At 40.5% G+C, this 22,541-nt stretch overlaps 1 protein-coding gene and 1 long non-coding RNA gene across 3 annotated transcripts; one reads left to right on the top strand and one right to left on the bottom strand.

Annotated features, from left to right (window-relative positions):
* Positions 1-1,041: 1,041 nt before the first annotated feature.
* LOC117502111 lies at positions 1,042-14,138 on the top strand. Its single transcript, XR_004558181.1, has 3 exons — positions 1,042-1,523; positions 4,332-4,335; positions 14,125-14,138. It is a non-coding gene; the product is annotated as an uncharacterized LOC117502111 (long non-coding RNA).
* LOC117502105 (major histocompatibility complex class I-related gene protein-like) lies at positions 1,820-21,938 on the bottom strand. Of its 2 annotated transcripts, XM_034161122.1 has the most exons (8): positions 21,824-21,938; positions 9,718-9,987; positions 6,506-6,784; positions 5,293-5,595; positions 4,897-4,992; positions 2,492-2,512; positions 2,301-2,361; positions 1,820-1,974 (listed from the first exon to the last, which is right to left on the bottom strand). In XM_034161122.1, exons 1-7 carry the CDS (start codon positions 21,864-21,866, stop codon positions 2,306-2,308), a joined length of 1,068 nt encoding a protein of 355 aa, XP_034017013.1. In that variant the 5' UTR covers positions 21,867-21,938; the 3' UTR covers positions 1,820-1,974; positions 2,301-2,305. The 2 variants fall into 2 exon arrangements, with proteins under 2 accessions (XP_034017013.1, XP_034017014.1); XM_034161123.1 differs by lacking the exon at positions 9,718-9,987 and having other exon boundaries at positions 21,824-21,900.
* Positions 21,939-22,541: the final 603 nt, after the last annotated feature.

Below are 22,541 nucleotides of genomic sequence, written 5' to 3'. Positions count from 1 at the left end.
CACACCAGTGTCAACCACAAAACCACAAACGAACCAACCGCATTACATCACAGCACTTCAGATGACTGGGTGACCAAAAGTTTACCTCGGCAGTGCACGTTTAGGGAAGCGACCAAAACAATAAAAACAGATAAAAACCAAACAAACAAAAATAAACTAGTTAGTCCGTCCTTACAAACACTAATTCTGACATCAACGGGCTAAAATTTAGACGGACTAACTAGGAAAAAAAACAGAACGCAACTACAAGGACAGCAGAAAACAGTGTATCACTGTAAAACAAAAAACAAGGCAAATCAATATTTAAGTCCCAAGTACTTTAATAAAACTCATATGTATTAAAACAGATGTACACGTTTCACTTATCACCGCATCTGTTGTTCAGCCGACACGAAACGTCGATTTAAATGCAACCCTGCTAAAGCAATACAAAGATTTACTTCTGTGCTAATAATTTATACCATAAAACAATAAAAACTCACCAAACAATTCCTTGCATCAACACAAAGCATAGACCAAGGTAACGCCCCGGCCTCCCACGGAAACTGGCACTCTCCACTCAACACCCCACTTCTGCTTCTTAGAATAGTCCGTGGGGCAACAGCGACACCCCACGGTTCCACCTGCAACATTAATCCAATTAATGTTGAGTTTTGATGGTGTTCATCCTTGACCCAAAATACATAAACATATCAAACAGCAAATGTTAACTCGCCGCAGTTTGTCCGTGATCAAAACTGCACGCACGCCTCTTCATCTTTTCTGAATTCAGCGTTGGATTCAGTTACAAGCAAGTGCTTTTAACTTGACACACAAACACAGATGGTGGCGGAAGACAATGGCACTACACTTTTCACTTATAGTACTGGGAGCATGACACTAAGCCACTCATGGTAACAGCAGCATAGCACTTAAACTCACTAAACCAAATGAACTACAAGAACACAATAAATCAGTAACACGAACAACACTGTTAAACTAACATGAAACACAATAACGGCATTTAAAACCCCAAAACCCTGCACTCCCATGGTGCATTGCAGCACAACCTTCATTGTTTACTGGTTAGCAAAAATGGCTAATTTCTCAAAAAAAATTTGTCCTGTAGACTTCCCGTTTTTGCAGCGTTCATCCTTCATCCATTCAAAATACATAAGTATGTCAAATGGCACATGTCGGTTTCAGCATGATCGAAGCCATACACGCACACACACAGATGCACAGAGGCCACTTGGCTATTATAATATAGATTAACAACCTAAAGATCTGCAGATTTTGTGTGTGAGAGAGAGAGATAATGTGAGTCTGTGTTGAAACGTGTGTACTTGAAGCTACATCTGCATTCATATTCATTTCAATTCAATAATGACAAAAACCATCACAAAAATATTGGTCTTAATGTTGATTATTTGAGCACAAACATCATAATGTATCATTTTATAAAGTAAGATGATGATAATAGTGAGAACAATGATGCGTCTCATGTAACTGCTCCCCAGATATGAAAATAAAAACAAAAATAAGTGGTAAATATGAGAGCGCATCCTTTAAAACAATTTATATTTTATTTAAGTTTGATAATGTGCAAAATATCTGCCAAATTAATCCGTATTTTCAAACTGGACTGTCCTGAGATATTTGCACAATAATCTCCCGTACAGAGAATTTACATGTTTATTGTTTTTAATTCTAAAACTGTGATTAATTCGTAAAATAATATACTCATCAATAACAAATTTACTCCCAGTTTACAGATGAACAGAAGAGCATGAAGACATCTCCTCATTTTCCAGTGAGACATCAATTCAAAAACATAAAGACATAAAAGAGAAAAATGATGGCATTTAAAAAAAATAACTCATAATTGTTGAATAATACTGCTCCACGTGTTATTAAAAAGTAATCAAAATAGTTATGACAATAAAGAGCATGATGACGTCTCCTCATTTTCCAGTGAGACATCAATCCAAAAACCTAAAGACATAAAAGAGAAAAATGATGGCATTTAAAAAAAAAAAAATCACAAATAATTGTTGAATAATACTGCTCCACGTGTTATTAAAAAGTAATCAAAATAGTTATGACAATATTCTTAAATAGTCTAAACTTGTACACCACATTTGATTTTATTTCATTCATTTTCAATATTCTCATGTGACAGCAAATTAAACCATAAAGAAAATAAAACATTTAAATTTAGTTTTTTTTTCCTTCAGCCAAACAAAACTTACATTTTGATGTTGTTTAAATGTAGATTTAGAGTTTGAGTCGTGTTTTTAAATCCATATAAAGTGACTCACAGTGTTCATGTTGTCGTGGCATCTGGATTCAGGTGCTGTGAGGCCTCAGAGCTGCTGTCAGCTGTAAAATCAGAAAAACAGTCAGTCCATTTATTCTGAACAACCTTTAAGAAACAGCCGACAGAGCAGCAAACATCTGCAACTACAAACCTTCAACAAAATACAACTGAATAAAAAAAAGGTGCACTTACGAGACGGAGGACATTTCGCTCCTGAAACAAAAAGTCAAGTTCAGTGTCACAGTGTTAAAAATCTGAATATCTTTAATTTCTTCTGCTGACTAAAACTTTTTTATCCCGAGTACATTTAAAGGAAAATACAGCTGGGAAGATGATGCGTATCAATGAAATTAAGGAGCTCCTAAAACTGAAATATCTGCCTCCGAAAGTAGACATTTAAGCAGAATTCGACGATTTCATAAATGCCGCCATTGACACAATTTTAACCAGTCAGAAAAACAAAAAACCCTGAATCACTTGCAGCATTGCTGTGACGTAGCATGAGAAAACTACAAATGGCGAAGACGTACTGATGTAAAACTCCTCTCTCTCTCCCCTCTCTCACTCTCTCTCTCTTTCCCTCCCTCTGTCTCTCCCTCGCTTGCCGTTTTCCTGCTGAGCAAACACAAAGCCTTTCATCTGTAAAATAAACTAAATTCCTAAATGTATCATCAGCAGCACTCACAGGAGGCGCTCTGGATAAACATTGAATGATTTTGGTGGTTTTTCCGTTCAGAGGAGAGAAAGTGAATCTCTGTTCGGCTGTCCTCCTCAGCTGTGCATTTCACAACATCGTTATAGCAACCCAACCTTGTTATAGCAACCCAGTGAAAATCACTGGGTTGATATAAATAATAAATAAAAGGGGGCCCAATACAGAACTCTGCGGTTAAATAACCCTGGTTAAATAAAAAATAAATGCCACTCACGGGATTCGAACCTGCAATTTACAAAAGCTCTGATTAACAGACAGAAACTTGACCACAGCACTACAATCACTGTCTTATAACAGGAGCATAAAATGCCTAAAATCAACAAGGAGATAAATGTATTAAAAAAAAAGAAATTAGACAATGTATAGAAGAGGAAGTTTTTGTCATCTTTATTTACGGAGAAAAAGCACAGTAATAACTGACAAAATGGCCTTTGTTATGGCATATTTTTGGTGATACATGACTGAAAGTAGCGTATTTGTCGCACTGTTGGCTTGTCATAGTCCTGCAGCGCGCCGCTCACAGGACATTTGTGGCGGACCGGGCCTGCATTCACATGATCTGATGGTCCGTTTCACCTGGGACAGCTTGTCAATGTGCGCATTGTGCACTCGCTCGCTGCAGCCCGTTGCAATAGCGATAAATGTTTTTGTGTTTTCACGTGAGGACAGCAAGCAGACACATGCATGCGTCATGGTGGACAGTTGTAAGGTCATGTCCTTCAAAACATGGTATGTGTTCCCAAGCTGTGACATCCAAGACCAGAGATCTCAACAGCTACTGCTGTTGGCAGACACGCCCTCTTGTCCGTTCAGTGCACAGACCAACGTGTTGCTCTCTGTTTCTGTGTTATGTGATCATTCATTTTAGTTATTTGGCATGTAATTGTGTTTGTAGTAATTGTAGTATATATACCTGTCCTGGCTGTGGTCTCTGTGTTTTAATGTGACACATCATGTGCACTGAGCCGTTATTTGCAGCTGTCAGTAAGTCTCTGGCTGACAGTCAGCTGAGATGCACCTCACCGTGCTGTGTGCGCTCAGATGTGGCTGTACATACATATCAGCATTTCATGCAAGTGTGCGCGAGACACACGAATGCCACGTGTTGGGGGGGGGGGGTGCGACAAACACGCACGCATGCCACGTGGGGGGGGGGGGGGGGAGCTAGCACTCTGGCACTCCATATGTGTTGCTTTGCAACACCACACTCATGGGGGCACTTAGACAAAATTCACAGCCAGCTCGAAAGTGATCGTCTGCTCACTATTTTTGTGCTAACAGTGCAAATGGCACCACATTTTGTAAGTGTCCAGTAAGTGAAGTTGGATATTCATGTGTGTCACCTGGAATTTGGCCAACACCTGCAGCAAGAGGGATTGAATGGGCTCTCAGAAGGTACTCTCTGTCCTTCGGCCACTGGTGTGCGTGAATAGTTGCAGCAACAGGTGTACAAGGCGTTAGAGGAGGCTCCGATTTTTCACGAATGGCATACAATTCCTCCTTCATGCGCAAGTCGGCTTCAATCGTGTTATGTGTGAAGGGGCAAGGATTTTCATTCCTAATTCCACCAATTATGGTTCACATATGGAGCTGGGTTCTGGAATTGCCCAAGTAAGGTCAAATTTGCCAAATGTCAATCACTGGGTCAAAGGTCATCTCTGACTCCTCTGAGGTCCTTTTACTGATTTCTAATGACCTTCATATTTCAATGAAGGTTGATCCTGAAACTGACCTTAAAGAATTCATTTGGACAAAGGAATTAGATACTTAGCCGATTTGGATCAAATGTGACGCACACTGAGGTCGACTCCAAAACTGTCCCGGCAAAGGTCAGCCAGAGGTGAATCATTAGGGTGAAGGTCTGTCTGTTTTATTCACTCACCTTTCTTCTTCTTGTAAACTATGAATCCAACGATTGCAGCCAGAACAAGTGCAAGAACAGCAACAATGACGGGGACGCGGATGTCCCTGGGTGTCTCTGTCCAAAAAACAATTCAAACATGCATAGAATCAACATGTCCCATTTGTCCATTTTTAGACAAACACGTCCAGTTAGTGAGAAACTGGTTTCCTGCTGTCCACCAAAATAAGTGTTCCAGATCAAACAGGATCATCTCTGACTTTGAACTGAGTGACTGTAAATATGCATTTAGCAGTTTGACTCTCAAGCAAACAAACTGAGAATGAAAAATTGAGAAAAAAAAATCTGAAGTGATGACGTGCAGGACTGTGAGCAGGACTTCAAAGTGGATTGTCCTCCTCCAGCTTTCTGTCTCACCGTGGTTGGTCCAGATGGCGTCTTTGTCCAGTTTGGTGATGATGTCGTGTTTGACACCAGCCAGCTGAAACACACACTCGTACTTCTCCCAGTCTTCAGGTTTGACTGATGAAAGGTTCAGGTCCACACTCATCTGGAAGGTTCCGTCGTGGTTGGGGAGCAGCTCTCCGTGATCCACGTCCTCAAAAAGCTGCTGTCCTTCTTTTCTCCAGAATATGTCGGCTTTATCAGGATAGAAACCTGTAGCATGACAGCAGACTGGAGAGGACGGAGACTTCTGGAGGAGAAACACCGAGGGGAGGTCTGGAGAGAGAGAGAGAGAGAGAGAGAGAGAGAGAGAGAGAGAGAGAGAGAGTGAGAGAGAGAGAGAGAGAGATAGATATAGATATGCAGGTTAGGTCAATTAGCCAGCATCCTCTTTTACACTGTGGTGTGCTGGGAGGCAGCACATCCAAGAAGGACACATCCAGGCTGGAGAAACTGTTCAGGCGGGCTGGCTCTGTGGTTGGCATGAAGCTAGACTCTCTGGTGACTGTGTCAGAGAAGAGAACACTGGACAAACTGCTGGACATTATGGATGATGCCAGTCACCCTCTGCACACCGTCATCAGCAGCCAGAGGAGCCTCTTCAGCCACAGACTGCTCCTTCACAAGTGCAGGACCAACAGACTGAAAAACTCTTTTGTCCCTCAGGTCATCAGACTGTACAACTCCTCACTCAGGGAGCGGAGGAGTAACAGGAAGACAGAGGACGGGAAGGAGAGGAGCAGTAGCAGCCAGTACTAATTTGAGCTGCAACTCAAATTTTGTTGCATTTTATTCAATAACAATAAAAAGCATCTTATCTCATCTTTTCTTATCAGTAAACCAGTAGCAATCACTATGTCTGGTATTTTTACTATTTGCAAACTGCATTTTACTTTCACTTTTGATGCTCTGTGTGCTTCCTACCCTGTGTGCTGCTAGACAATGCTGCTGGAACCTCAATTTTCCTGAGGGAGTCTTCCCAAGCGATCAATAAAGTTCTAATCTAAAATATCACACCACTAATCATTTTTATGGGGCAGTACGGTGGCTTCGTGGTTAGCACTGTTGCCTCACAGCAAGAACATCATGGGATCGAATCCTACCTGTGGCCTTTCAGTGTGGAGTTTGCATGTTCTGCCCATGTTTGCGTGGGTGATTGAGAATCAATGCGGTCATGTGATCACACCTGTTCTCTGCAGATAGCTGTTTCCATAAGTCACATACTTCTTCAGCTTTTCAGGACATACATGCCCATAGAAAATCTTATTGAACTGCAGTGTGCCTTCATCAGTGTCCCATTTCAGTTTGGTGGGGACAGCCTGCGGCACTGGAGCGATCCAGGTCATTGTGTTCAGGTCCAATACAAGGAAGTCTTCTCCGTCATAACTGTACTGATGAAAACCTTTGACCTCTCCGGTCTCATTGTCCCATTCACAGCCATCCAGCCTCTGGTAAGTGTGGACACCTGAAAGAAACAGGAAGAGCAGTGAAGCAGAGTCTGGACCTAAACTGACCTCATGTCCAAACACAGGATCTGAACCCACTGTGGTTCCTAGTTCAGTTAAAGTCCATCACACACTCACAGATCAGAATGTTGTCCTGTCTGTCCAGCACAGAGCTGTGCAGGCATCTGAATGAATGAAATTATTTATGAAATAAATTTCTCCAACTCCACTCCAAAGAGTCACAGCAACATGAAAAAAATTAAAGTGAGCTCACAACTTTAAAAAGACCCTCCCCCCCAACAGAACAAGTGGACACTATTCTGACATGGACTGCCTAGTTTGCATTACTGAAGGATTTTATTCAAACATTTATGGATTTATTGAAGACACAAGACATCTAGCTGGGACTGATGAGAGATTTATGTTACAAATGTGCTGTTTTGTGAAGTACCAGGGGCCACATGTACAAAAGCTTGCAAGGATTTCCTACTGAAATAAGGTTGTTTGACAAAACCCAGAAACTGGTGTACTTTTCTTGTGTCATCCATGTATTTTTAAAGTAATTATATATATATATATATATATATGACAAACACTCCTGTAACAGTGGAATGTGCCGTTCATGTCCAAACTGGATGCTGTGTTTTATGCCGGACGTCGTCTGACTAGCACAGGGATTGTGAAAAGACGTGGACATCAGCACTTTTTTGGCACATTGAGACAGACGTGCGGAGGAATTACGCACGTCGCGGCGATGCCGCATGGCGCAAAGCAACGCCGTGATGAAGCCTCACGGGACATGTCCAGGCACATCTACAATTTCTCGGATAATCACTCGATGGAAAAACCACCGACAGCTGTCTGAACGCCACCTCAAAGCCGTCCTGTGAGACCAAAACGGAGGTGTTCCTTTGTCTCGCTCCATCAGCAAATTGGTCGTGACGCGCGAAGCCTCCGCTCGGCTTTCCATGACAAAATCTCTTGTTAAAAGTGAAATCTGCCGGAAAATGCTTGATGTCCAGCTCTTGTGATAACCAGAGAAAGTGCACACGACGGTCCCGTCTCCACAGAGTCATCCGTTTAGAAATGATCCGGTGGTTTGTAGCTCTCGATGGCGGCACGGAGCACGGCATGCCGAGCGTCCTTAAAGCCGTCCTTAAAGCTGTAGTAACAGTCCTTATTCTCTGTGAAGCCCGTAAAATTTTCACCGAAAGCCAGATAAATTTTTCGAATGGTTTCCAACTGCCAGTCTCTAACAGTTTCTGAAAAAATTCTGATGGAAAAAAAGCCCAAATCATTCCGCCATTTCCTGACAATGAAAATCTGCCGAGAGGGTGGACCACTCCTCACACAAAGCCTGCTCACAGGTGAATGACGCAACCGACAGGCGTGGAAAAACTCACGCATGCGCACGAGGGTTCAAGCTTGTCTGACGTAAAAACATATGAATCAAATCCATATATTTTCTGCATATAATAAAAAGGTCGGATACATTTCTAATAGACCTTGTATAGGCCCAACACCATAGTAGGAGAAACATGCCCATATCATGATGCTTGCACCACCATGCTTCACTGTCTTCACTGTGAACTGTGGCTTGAATTCAGAGTTTGGGGGTCGTCTCACAATCTGTCTGCGGCCCTTGGACCCAAAAAGAACAATTTTACTCTCATCAGTCCACAAAATATTCCTCCATTTCTCTTTAGGGCCAGTTGATGTGTTCTTTGGCAAATTGTAACCTCTTAAGCATGTCTTTTATTTAACAGAGGGACTTTGCGGGGGATTCTTGCAAATAAATTAGCTTCACACAGGCATCTTCTAACTGTCACAGCACTTACAGGTAACTCCAGATGGTCTTTGATCATCCTGGAGCTGATCAGTGGGTGAGCCTTTGCCATTCTGGTTATTCTTCTATCCATTTTGATGGTTGTTTTCCATTTTCTTCTATGCATCTGTTTTTTTTTTTTTTTTTTGTCCATTTTAAAGCATTGGAGATAATTGTAGATGAACAGCCTGTAATTTTTTGCACCTGCGTATAAGTTTTCCCTCTTCAATCAACTTTTTAATCAAACTACACTGTTCTTCTGAACAATGTCTTGAACGTCCCATTTTCCTCAGGCTTTCAAAGAAAAAAGCATGTTCAACAGGTGCTGGCTTCATCCTTAAATAGGGGACACCTGATTCACACCTGTTTTGTTCCACAAAATTGATGAACTCACTGACTGAATGCCACACTACTATTATTGTGAACACCCCCTTTTCTACTTTTTTTACTAAGCCCAATTTCATAGCCTTAAGAGTGTGCATATCATGAATGCTTGGTCTTGTTGGATTTGTGAGAATCTACTGAATCTACTGGTACCTTGTTTCCCATGTAACAATAAGAAATATACTCAAAACCTGGATTAATCTTTTTAGTCATATGGCACTACTATTATTCTGAACACTACTGTAAGCATACCAAACATCAAATGTCACCTCTCCTCAGTTTTTGCATGATTGAAGCCATACACATGCGCGTGCACACACACACACAGAGGCCACTTGGCTATTATAATATATAGATAACAAAAAACAGATTTGAGGACCCCGGTGTTTCCATTGTAGTTCTCAGAGGATGGTGCTGCCACACTGTGTGCCAGCTTATTTTTGGAAATTTATTTTCATTGTTTTAAAATGATTTTCATGAATTACATCTTCATGTATTGTGTTCAAGTGTTCATAAAGTGTCAGCACAGCACATCACCTTTTACTTTTTAGGCAGACTAATGAACAATGTTACAGTAAAACGTGTGTTTCAAAGATTTTGAAATATTTTTAAGCAGCATTTTGAGTTATCAATTTGCAGGTCCAACAAAAAGTTTACGCATTAACGCATTAACAACATGCATCTTTATGTTCTCCCTCTGGCCTCAAAGCAGAACTATAAAAAAAGCAGGACAAATGAACATACCTTCAGTTTGGTTGAAGCGCCGCATTAAACTGACCAGACTGAATCTGAAGCTACTGTGCAGTATAAAACACCTCCCAGTGTACCACTCCAGGTCCTCTGGATTATCTTTTACGAATGCTTTCACAAAGCCCTCCTGTCTGGGCTTGGCCCTCTTTATGTTGCTGTCACAGTATCCCAACTGAAGATCATCAACCAGTGCAACAGCCATAAACTCTGGGATGTTTGGGATTCCAGATGTCATGGTGAGAAAATATTTCAGGGAGTGTCTCACTGGAGGACAAACAGATTTCAGTGCCTTCAATTACATTTTAAAATTAACAAATGTGTCAATTTTTTTCAACTTTGCCACTTACTGTGCCTAAAACCTTTGCACATTCAGAGTAAGAGTGTAACAGTAATATATCATTTACAGAACTGGATTTTTTATCTTCAAGATTGTTATTGTTTATGGGTCACTCCTGTCAATTCAATGAGGGCCTCACGCACTTTGTCTCTATTTCTTCAAATTTAATCAAATATTCCCAGACTATTCAGAACAACAAATCTGAGTAGTAGTTTCTGAGATATGGCCAATTTCGTGTGCATGGGGTCTGCCGCTTTTTAGGCAAAACCTATGGCCGTCATTTCTGGAGTCATGTTATGTACAATATCTCAGCAAATAATAGACTTCGAGGCCTGAAACTTTCTGTGGCAGTTGTCATGGACACCCAGACTTCGACTATAGTCAGACAACAGACATTGACACTAAACTGCGAAGTTTATGTATGCTCAGACTATGGAAAATATTAAATTGAAAATTGCGAGCATCCATGTTTGAGACACTGAAGCATACCATTACACTCAAAGAAGCCTCTCCATTTGGCTCCTTATGCCAGCTATACTGGCTTATGGACATATGTTAATTGGGCATATCTGTGGTAAACAGTTATTGTGTGAGAAACCTCTGAAATCTGACAAAAACATTTGGTGGTCGAATTTATTAGAAGAAATGCTCATGTGGGCAGTAAATTAAACTCTTCAACTGATTCCATTTGAAGGTATTGGTATCTACTTTGTGTTTATAAATATGGCCTTCTTTATGAAACCTCCTTCCTGGTTAATTTAAACATCCAATTATGGCTAATTTGTGCACTCGCGAATGTATTTCTAGTGCTGATATGACAATTTAATTTTAATTGTTTGCACACACTGCATTCATAAGTTCAGAAGTTCTCTTGTTGCATCATCTAAGTCTGTGATGGGCTTGACCCCTTGTTTCCTACAAGAAACCATGAAATTGAAAAGTGTTATTCCAAAGCATTACATGACTGTGACAAGACTGATCAATACCAATAGAAAAACTGCATTCAGTGTTTATTGGTCTGTTTAAAGAAATTTGAAATGTAGATCATCAAAATATTCACCTGCAGAAAGAAGTGTGATGACATTCACTTTTAATCAGACCAAAAGAACAGGGAGGAAGATGTGCAGCCATTCTTACTCCAACCAGACTGACAGCAGCAGCTTTGAACTGTCCAGACATGCAGTAACCCCATTCACTGCATTGCTCATTATCTCAGAAACTACTTGGCCTACAGGCCTCAAACTTCAGATTTGTTGTTCTGAACAGTCTGGGAATATTTGATTAAAATTTAAAGAAAATCTGAGACAAAGTGCGTGAGGCCCCTCAAATATTCGGTGAATTGGCATGGAATGACCCTTATTTCAATTACTTTCTATACAGTTACACATATAATATACAGTTGTCTTCAAAATAATGCAGTGTGTAAAAAAAAAAAAAAAAAAAAAAAAAAAAAAAGTCAAAGTCAGCTTTTGTCCATTTCTTCACATGTACCAGACATACAAAGGAACTGAAAGGATGTTTCTCACTATCCCACAGTGAAGAGGTGGCGTGCACATGCACAAGATAGACATTTCCTAACACTAAAGTAAACAAAGTGCACAAGGCACAACAGTGTTTTAAAAGTGTCAAAAGTGTCCAAGCTCAAAATCCTTGTCCATTGGGAACACTGCACATTCAATTCCAAATCAAACATGAAGAAAAAACTTATTGAATTTGTCATGTATTTCTCTTTGAATCATGTATTTCTCTTTGAAAATCTGTGTAAAATGGGTCGTTCCAGACATTGTTCAGAAGAAGTGTACTTTGATAACAAAAAGTTGATTGGAGAGGGGAAAACATAAAAAGAAGTGCAGAACATGATAGACTGCTCACCAAATGCTTTAAAATGGAAACTAAAACCAGAAAGACGTGAAAGAAAATAAAAAAACGCCAATCAGATGGATCAAAGAACAGCCAGAATGGCAAAGACTCAGTCAATGACCAGCTCCAGGGTGATCAAAGAAGGTCTACTTGTGATTACTGGAACAATTAGAAGACACCTACGTGAAGCCAAACTATGGGCAAGAAGCCCCCACAAAGTCCCACTGTTGAAAAAAAGAACATGTGCTGAAGACATTACAATTTGCCAAACAACACACTGACTGGCCTAAAGAGAAACAGTGTCATATTTTGTGGACTGATGAAACTGTTCTTTTTGGCCGAGGGGCCAAAGACAGTGAATTAAAGCCACAGTCCACTGTGAAGACAGTGAAGCCTGGTGGAGCAAGCATGATGATATGTGGATGTTTCTGACAGTACTATGGTGTCGGGCCTATTCATCACATAGAAATGTGAAGTTAACGACACCAGCAACCAGAGTCAATTGTCTTCCGGGGACCAGAGCAGGTGACATTGAAGGAAATTTGAAACTGCTGGCTAAGGCTAAGCGTAAATTTGGTAAGATTGTAATTCACGTCGGCAGTAATGACACCCCGGTTACGCCAATCAGAGGTCACTAAAATTAACACTGAATCAGTGTGTAACTTGCAAAAACAATGTCGGACATCTGTAGTTTTCTCTGGGCCCTCCCCAATCGGACCGGGAGTGACATGTTTAGCTGCATGTTCTCCTTGAATTGCTGGCTGTCTGAGTGGTGTCCAAAAAATGAGGTGGGCTTCATAGATAATTGGCAAAGCTTCTGGGGAAAACCTGGTCTTGTGAGGAGAGACGGCATCCATCCCACTTGGATGGAGCAGCTCTCATTTCTAGAAATCTGGCCAATTTTCTTAACCCTCCAAACCGTGACTATCCCAGGGTTGGGACCAGGAAGCAGAGTTGTAGTCTTACACACCATCTCTGCAGCTTCTCTCCCCCTGCCATCCCCTCATTACCCCATCCCCGTAGCCAGGCTGACAAAGAGTCAGAGCTCTATTGAGCCAAGTATTCCTGTTAACTTTAACTAGTAATGACTTCATGACTTCTTTGCTAATAAAATTTTAACTATTATAGAAAAAATTACTCATAACCATCCCAAAGACGTATCATTATCTTTGGCTGCTTTCAAGTGATGCTGGTGATTTTGGTTAGACTCTTCTCTCAGATTGTTCTGTCTGAGTTATTTTCATTAGTTACTTCATCCAAACCATCAACATGTCTATTAGACCCCATTCCTACCAGGCTGCTCAAGGAAGCCCTACCATTATTTAATGCTTCGATCTTAAATATGATCAATCTATCTTTATTAGTTGGCTATGTACCACAGGCTTTTAAGGTGGCAGTAATTAAACCATTACTTAAAAAGCCATCACTTGACCCAGCTATCTTAGCTAATTATAGGCCAATCTCCAAACTTCCTTTTCTCTCAAAAATTCTTAAAAGGGTAGTTGTAAAACAGCTAACTGATCATCTGCAGAGGAATGGTCTATTTGAAGAGTTTCAGTCAGGTTTTAGAATTCATCATAGTACAGAAACAACATTAGTGAAGGTTACAAATGATCTTCTTATGGCCTCAGACAGTGGACTCATCTCTGTGCTTGTTCTGTTAGACCTCAGTGCTGCTTTTGATACTGTTGACCATAAAATTTTATTACAGAGATTAGAGCATGCCATAGGTATTAAAGGCACTGCGCTGCAGTGGTTTGAATCATATTTATCTAATAGATTATAATTTGTTCATGTAAATGAATCTTCTTCACAGACGAAGGTTAATTATGGAGTTCCACAAGGTTCTGTGCTAGGACCAATTTTATTCACTTTATACATGCTTCCCTTAGGCAGTATTATTAGACGGCATTGCTTAAATTTTCATTGTTACGCAGATGATACCCAGCTTTATCTATCCATGAAGCCAGAGGACACACACCAATTAGCTAAACTGCAGGACTGTCTTACAGACATAAAGACATGGATGACCTCTAATTTCCTGCTTTTAAACTCAGATAAAACTGAAGTTATTGTACTTGGCCCCACAAATCTTAGAAACATGGTGTCTAACCAGAGCCTTACTCTGGATGGCATTACCTTGACCTCTAGTAATACTGTGAGAAATCTTGGAGTCATCTTTGATCAGGATATGTCATTCAAAGCACATATTAAACAAATATGTAGGACTGCTTTTTTGCATTTACGCAATATCTCTAAAATTAGAAAGGTCTTGTCTCAGAGTGATGCTGAAAAAGTAATTCATGCATTTATTTCCTCTAGGCTGGACTATTGTAATTCATTATTATCAGGTTGTCCTAAACGTTCCCTGAAAAGCCTTCAGTTAATTCAAAATGCTAGAGTACTAACGGGGACTAGAAGGAGAGAGCCTATCTCACCCATATTGGCCTCTCTTCATTGGCTTCCTGTTAATTCTAGAATAGAATTTAAAATTCTTCTTCTTACTTATAAGGTTTTGAATAATCAGGTCCCGTCTTATCTTAGGGACCTCATAGTACCATATCACCCCAATAGAGCGCTTTGCTCTCAGACTGCAGGCTTATTTGTAGTTCCTAGGGTTTGTAAGAGTAGAATGGGAGGCAGAGCCTTCAGCTTTCAGGCTCCTCTCCTGTGGAACCAGCTCCCAATTCAGATCAGGGTGACAGACACCCTCTCTACTTTTAAGATTAGGCTTAAAACTTTACTTTTTGCTAAAGCTTATAGTTAGGGCTGGATCAGGTGACCCTGAACCATCCTTTAGTTATGCTGCTATAGACTTAGACTGCTGGGGGGTTCCCATGATGCACTGAGTGTTTCCTTTCTCTTTTTGCTCTGTATGCACCACTCTGCATTTAATCATTAGTGATTGATCTCTGCTCCCCTCCACAGCATGTCTTTTTCCTGGTTCTCTCCCTCAGCCCCAACCAGTCCCAGCAGAAGACTGCCCCTCCCTGAGCCTGGTTCTGCTGGAGGTTTCTTCCTGTTAAAAGGGAGTTTTTCCTTCCCACTGTAGCCAAGTGCTTGCTCACAGGGGGTCGTTTTGACCGTTGGGGTTTTTACGTAATTATTGTATGGCCTTGCCTTACAATATAAAGCGCCTTGGGGCAACTGTTTGTTGTGATTTGGCGCTATATAAATAAAATTGAATTGAATTGAATTGAATCACATACCAGGGATCGTGGATCAGTTTAAATACATCAAAATACTTGAAGAGCTCATGCTGCTTTAAGCCGAAAAGGAAAAGCCCTTGAAATGGATGTTTCAACAAGACAATGACCCCAAACACACCAGCAAGTGAGCAGCATCTTGGTTCCAGATGAACAAAATTATCATTACGGAGTGGCCATCCCAATCCCAGGACTTTAATCCAACCAACAATTTGTGGGGTGACATCAAAAATGCTGTTTCTGGGGTAAAACCAAGAAATGCAGAGGAAATGTTGAATGTCGTCCAATCATGGAAAACCTGTTCACAGGTGCCAAAAGTTGGTCGACTCCATGCAACACAAATGTGAGGCAGTTCTCAGAAACAGTATTTACAGTGAGGAAAATAAATATTTGAACTCCCTGCGATTTTGTAAGTTCTCCCACTTAGAAATCATGGAGGGGTCTCAAATTTTCATCTGAGGTGCATGTCCACTGTGAGCAGTGTGGCCAGATTGGAAATATGCAACTATCGTACCAAAACCTCAAAATTATCGTATTTTGGGAGAAATTATCGTACACAAACAAAACGCATACAACGTAGCTATTTTAGCGTTTTGGTTTTTTTTTTTATTTCCAATGATGACAGGGGTGGGCTAAGCTACGTATGTGCGCATGTGCAGCCAAAACAGTCCACATTACAGGTCAGTTGTCTCGGGCCCAGGGAGGGAGGGGCAGGGCAGAGAATTGGGAACTCATTACTTTGTATGGAGAGGGGGTGGGCTTTCAAATGACTTTGTCCCGGGCCGGCAAAGCAAGCAGCAGCCATGTGTGTGGTGTGTCTTTGATGCTGCCTGAGTGCAACACCTGCGATATGATTCTTGGGTGTCAGAGAGAGATGTGTGTTTGGGCAACCAACTGAAATTATCGTACATTTTGGCTTTTTTCCCATTACTGATAGTACATCGTACAGAGGGTAAAACTATCGTACAAATACGATAATTATCGTACATCTGGCAACACTGACTGTGAGAGACATAATCTAAAAAAACAAAATCCGGAAATCACAATGTATGATTTTTTTAATCATTTATATATATGTTACTGCTGCAAATAAGTATTTGACCCCCTACCAACCAGCAAGAATTCTGGCTCTCACAGACCTATTAATTTTTCTTTAAGAAGCCCTCTTATTCTGCGCTCTTTACTTGTATTAATTGCACCTGTTTGAACTTGTTACCTGTATAAAAGACACCTGTTCACACACTCAATCAATCACACTCCAACCTGTCCACCATAGCCAGACCAAAGAGCTGTCTAAGGACACCAGGGACAAAACTGTAGACCTGCACAAGGCTGGGATGGACTACAGGACAACAGGCAAGCAGCTTGGTAGAAGACAACAACTGTTATGATTATTTATTAGAAAGTGGAAGAAACACAAGATGACTGTCACTCTCCCTCGGTCTGGGATTCCATGCAAGATCTCACTTTGTGGGGTAAGGATGATTCTCAGAAAGCTCAGAACTACACAGAAGGACCTGGTCAATGACCTGAAGAGAGCTGGGACCACAGTCACAAAGATTACATTAGTAACACATGATGCTGTCATGGTTTAAAATCCTGCAGGGCAGCAAGGTCCCCCTGCTCAAGCCAGCACATGTCCAGGCCCGTTTGAAGTTCACCAGTAACCATCTGGATGATCCAGAGGAGACATGGGAGAAGGTCATGTGGTCAGATGAGACCAGAATAGAGCTTTTTGGAATCAACTCCACTTACCATGTTTAGAGGATGAGAACAACCCCAAGAAAACCATCCCAACCGTGAAGCATGGGGGTGGAAACATCATACTCTGGGGGTGCTCTTCTACAAAGGGGACACGACGACTGCACCGTATTGAAGGGAGGATGGATGGGGTCATGTATTATGAGATTTTGGCAAACAACCTCCTTCCCTCAGTAAGAGCATTGAAGATGGGTCATGGCTGCGTCTTCCAACATGACAATGACTCCAAACACACAGCCAGGGCAACTAAGGAGGGGCTCCGTAAGAAGCATTTCAAGGTCCTGGAGTGGCCTAGCCAGTCTCCAGACCTGAACTCGATAGAAAATCTTTGGAGGGAGCTGAAACTCCAAACCTGAAAGATCTAGAGAAGATCTGTATGGAGGAATGGACAAAAATCCCTGCTGCAGTGTGTGAAAACCTGATGAAAAACTACAGGAAACATTTGACCTCTGTAATTGCAAACAAAGGCTGCTGTACCAAATATTAACATTGATTTTCACAGGTGTAGAAATACTTATTTGCAGCAGTAACATACAAATAAATTATTAAAAAAATCATACATTGTGATTTCCGGATTTTTTTTTTAGATTATATCTCTCACAGTGGACATGCACCTAAGATCAAAGTTTCAGACCCCTCCATGATTTCTAAGTGGGAGAACTTGCAAAATCGCAGCGTGTTCAAATACTTATTTTCTCACTGTATACAACTACATATTAGTTCAGTGATTCACAAGAAAAAACAATCTTCAAGCATTTTTTAGTTTATACAGTAAATGTTTGAGTTTGTAAAGAAAAAATGCAGATACAGTGGTCCCTCGCTATAACGCGGTTCACCTTTCGCGGCCTCGCAGTTTTGCGGATTTTTTTAGTGCAATTTTGCATGCTTTTTTTTAACAGCGCATTGTGTTCTGCGTCCTTATCAGGTGGGCGGGTCGCGGCACCGGTCGGCATTACCGCGATTGCTCTCACTGCCTCCGATGCGCTTACTGAGTCTGCGGGCTCAGTAAACGCAGCAGCGGGCCACTCACACCGCCCTCCTATCTGCTGTGCGGAGCTTCGCCAAATCTGGCAACAGGTCCAGAGACTACGCTCGCTGTTTTCATGCAGATGTTGACCGCAGCCGCAAAGCTCCGTGGCCACCGAGAGAGGACTTGGATTCTTTGCAGGTCCCGCATCCATACCTCCGGAGGCATTGAGCGAAGGGAGAGTTCTGCGTGTGTCTGTTTATAATCTTCTTGCCCAAAAGAAAAAAGAGAGTATTTACACAGGAGAGAAAAGTGAGAAAATGTTAATGCCTGTTTGAGAAAAGTGTATAAAGTGTGTAGTGAGGGGTTTTACAGCCTTAAAACATAATAATTGCAAAAAATAGCGCTAACTACTTTGCGGATTTCGCTTATCGCGGATTATTTTTAGAACGTAACTTCCGCAATAAACGAGGGACCGCTGTACTGCTATTTTTTGAACAGCCTAATATTAAATTTTCTTCAGTTTATGTAAAGTAATAACAAATGTGATCAATTTTTCTTCGTGCTTCGATTTGGAACAGAATGTGCAGTGTTCACAATGCATTTGCGTGTATGGAAATAAAAGCTCCAAGGATTTTGAGCTTTACTCACTTTTGTAAACACAACTCTCTCTCTCTCTCCACACACACCCACACATATATGAAGAGTTCAGATGCAAAACCCAGTTAGTATATATATTTTAATGGAGAAAAATACAGTTGAAATTGGAGATTTAAAGGAAACCATATTGGGAAATGCACAGACTTTCATCAATAAAATGAAAAGTTTGTTCAAATTCTTTCATATTTTGCACACTGATGGTCCCTTGACAGCCAAGTACATGTTGGCCTCAACTAAAAATTTATGGTGTTGGAGATATATATATATATATATATATAACCATCACTTCCGATGATGACCATGTGTTTTCTCTCAGTTCCTGTCCTGGGTTCTCAGATGTCTAAGAAGGGCAGTTCTGGATCTGCAGGTTCTTCCACAGTGATGGCAGGTGAAATGGGCCAGCCCAGTTTCACTTTTTTTTTTTCATTCTCCTGTCACGAAATGATTCAAATTTTCATGATGGGTTTTTTTTTTTTTTTAACTCACTATAACTAACCTACTCCTACCCCCAACCCTCACCTTAACCATAACCTAACCCTACTCCTTCCCCTAACCCTAACCATAATCACCCCGACCCCCCGCTGCACTTTTAATTACATGCACCCGTCATGGAATGAATTAGAATAAATTTGTGCTCCCATGATGAAAATTTTGCACTTTTCGAGACAATATGACAAACCAATAGATTAATGTATATTTTGTGCTGCTGAATCACAACATGCTGTCAGACTGGGTTCAGTGGGTTCAGTGGGTGGTGCTGTAATATTTTTGCATCTAGTTGCTTCAAAACTGTTACATGTGAGTTTTGTTAGACTGGACCAGCCAAACCGGTCCTCCAGCTACTTTTTGGGGAAATGTTAATGTAATGTTGGCCTTGGTGCAGTCCTTGAACTGGTTTAGCAGCCTTCTTCAAATTCTTACAGCAGAGTTTGGTGTAAAGAAGCCATTTGGAGGATTCTATCATCATCCATCCTGATGATATGTCAGTTCAACCAAAGCTAAGCTTGTAGTTTCTACAACCCCTGGCAAAAATTATGGAATCACCGGCCTCAGAGGATGTTCATTCAGTTGTTTAATTTTGTAGAAAAAAAGCAGATCACAGACATGACACAAAACTAAAGTCATTTCAAATGGCAACTTTCTGGCTTTAAGAAATACTATAAGAAATCAAGAAAAAAAAGGTTGTGGCAGTCAGTAACTGTTACTTTTTTAGACCAAGCTGAGGGAAAAAAATATGGAATCACTCAATTCTGAGGAAAAAATTATGGAATCACCCTGTAAATTTTCATCCCCCAAATTAACACCTGCATCATATCAGATCTGCTCATTGACATTGACCCTATGCCATGACATTGACCCTATGTGTCTTTTTGCAAGGAATGTTTTTGCAGTTTTTGCTCTATGGCAAGATGCATTATCATCTTGAAAAATGATTTCATCATCCCCAAACATCCTTTCAATTGTCCAAAATATCAACATAAACTTGTGCATTTATTGATGATGTAATGACAGCCATCTCCGCAGTGCCTTTACCTGACATGCAGCCCCATATCATCAATGACTGTGGAAATTTACATGTTCTCTTCAGGCAGTCATCTTTATAAATCTCATTGGAAAGGCACCAAACAAAAGTTCCAGCATCATCACCTTGCCCAATGCAGATCGAGATTCATCACTGAATATGACTTTCATCCAGTCATCCACAGTCCACAATTGCTTTTCCTTAGCCCATTGTAACCTTGTTTTTTTCTGTTTAGGTGTTAATGATGCCTTTCATTTAGCTTTTCTGTATGTAAATCCCATTTCCTTTAGGCAGTTTCTTACAGTTCGGTCACAGACGTTGACTCCAGTTTCCTCCCATTCGTTCCTCATTTGTTTTGTTGTACATTTTTCGATTTTTGAGACATATTGCTTTAAGTTTTCTGTCTTGACGCTTTGATGTCTTCCTTGGTCTACCAGTATGTTTGCCTTTAACAACCTTCCCATGTTGTTTGTATTTGGTCCAGAGTTTAGACACAGCTGACTGTGAACAACCAACATCTTTTGCAACATTGCATGATGATTTACCCTCTTTTAAGAGTTTGATAATCCTCTCCTTTGTTTCAATTGACATCTCTCGTGTTGGAGCCATGATTCAAGTCAGTCCACTTGGTGCAACAGCTTTCCAAGGTGTGTTCACTCCTTTTTAGATGCAGACTAACGAGCAGATCTGATATGATGCAGTTGTTAGTTTTGGGGATGAAAATTTACAGGGTGATTCCATAATTTTTTCTTCAGAATTGAGTGATTCCATATTTTTTTCCTCTGCTTGGTCTAAAAAAGTAACCGTTACTGACTGCCACAATCTTTTTTTCTTGATTTCTTATAGTGTTTCTTAAAGCCAGAAAGTTGCCATTTGAAATGACTTTAGTTTTGTGTCATGTCTGTGATCTGCTTTTTGTATACAAAATTAAACAACTGAATGAACATCCTCCGAGGCCGGTGATTCCATAATTTTTGCCAAGGGTTGTATACTTTTGATTTTTACCTGCCATCGTGCAATGAGGCTTGAACACAGACCGCACATGTGGAAGTGCTCAACCAAATTTGATATGTTGTCAATACAAAGTCCATATTTCTCATTTGTATAGAAGACTGGGAATAACAACCGCTTTTTACACTCTGAGTTTGGCTGAAGTTCTTATGTTGTTCTTATGTTATTCAGTACACGACACCTCAGCCTGCCAAGTGCTTCACTTGCTTTGCAGATCCTGGCACTGATTTCTGTTAAGGTATATATATATATATAGAGAGAGAGAGAGAGAGAGAGAGAGAGAGAGAGAGAGAGAGAGAGAGAGAGAGAGAGAGAGAGTCAATTTTGTGATTTTTGTGTTTAGATTTCAAATGAAATAATAGATTTTAAGTACCCCAGAATTTTCATAACGTTGTTTTTTATGTTCCTAATGCATCCTAATGCATTAAAGAAACTCATACTATATGAGGTGTGCAGCAAAAAATTAAAATGAGACAAAAATAATGATGGTAAATATATCATATGGGCATAAAAAGGGTACTTTACCTGCGCCCAAAATTTAACATAAAACTAAAACGTTTGAATCAAATATACTCTCTGATCAACCCAGCATGATTCAGTTCACTGTGTGAGCTGGTTACATAAAATTAAAATGTAAATCTTGAAAGTGAAAGTGGAGACTGACGCAGTTAATCTGCTGTTCAACAGGAAGTTCTTAAACGATTTTCTTCCTGCGGTTTTAATTACTGCATAAACATTGAAATACAGTCACATTAAAGTAGAAAAACTGATGTTACCTGGAGAAACAAAGGGAAGAAAGAACAAGAAAAAGAACTTCATGTTGTCCCGAGCACGAACTGTTTGGTTCTGAAGTACTCAGACTAAAACAAACCGAGCTGACGCCCAGGAGGGGGCGCTGTTTCACCAAAATACAAGGAAGATGAAATCAAAGGAGGGCAGCATAGAGCGCAACTGAGAGCATGCTGCCATTTTGGGGCAAATTGTGCAGAAACTACTGAAGTGACGCTTGAACTGTGCAATATTCCTGGGGTGGGTGTTTGGTTTGAGTTTTTGTTTGTTGATTGAAACTGTATCGGGGGTCAGACTATGAGTTTAAATAACAGATTGCTTAAAGGCTTGGGAACTTGTGTGAAATGCCGTGAGGCAGCTTTGTTGTGATTTGATGCTATATAAATGAAATAAATTGAATTAAAAGGCATTTTGAAAATTTGAGCTGCAAATAAGAAGTGAGAAGATTGATGATTGTGAATACATGTAATTATCCATGAGAGTAGCAATAATAATAATAATAAAGATCTCGAGGTCTGTACGGGGAAATATCAAACCGACGTGTTGTCAGTACAGTCGTTTGTCCAGTTCTGGATCACTTTTTTAAAGTCCCGCTATATGGAGCCATAATGCAACTGAATATCCTCTATTGTGTATTGTTGTATTGGGTATTTGGATGTTATCTAGCTGGGAAAGTCTGGATGGGGTAGCCCTTCTACTTAAAGT

This window comes from Thalassophryne amazonica, chromosome 20, assembly GCF_902500255.1.
Source record: "Thalassophryne amazonica chromosome 20, fThaAma1.1, whole genome shotgun sequence".
NCBI lineage: Eukaryota > Metazoa > Chordata > Actinopteri > Batrachoidiformes > Batrachoididae > Thalassophryne > Thalassophryne amazonica.
This window is presented reverse-complemented; position numbering and strand designations above follow the sequence as displayed.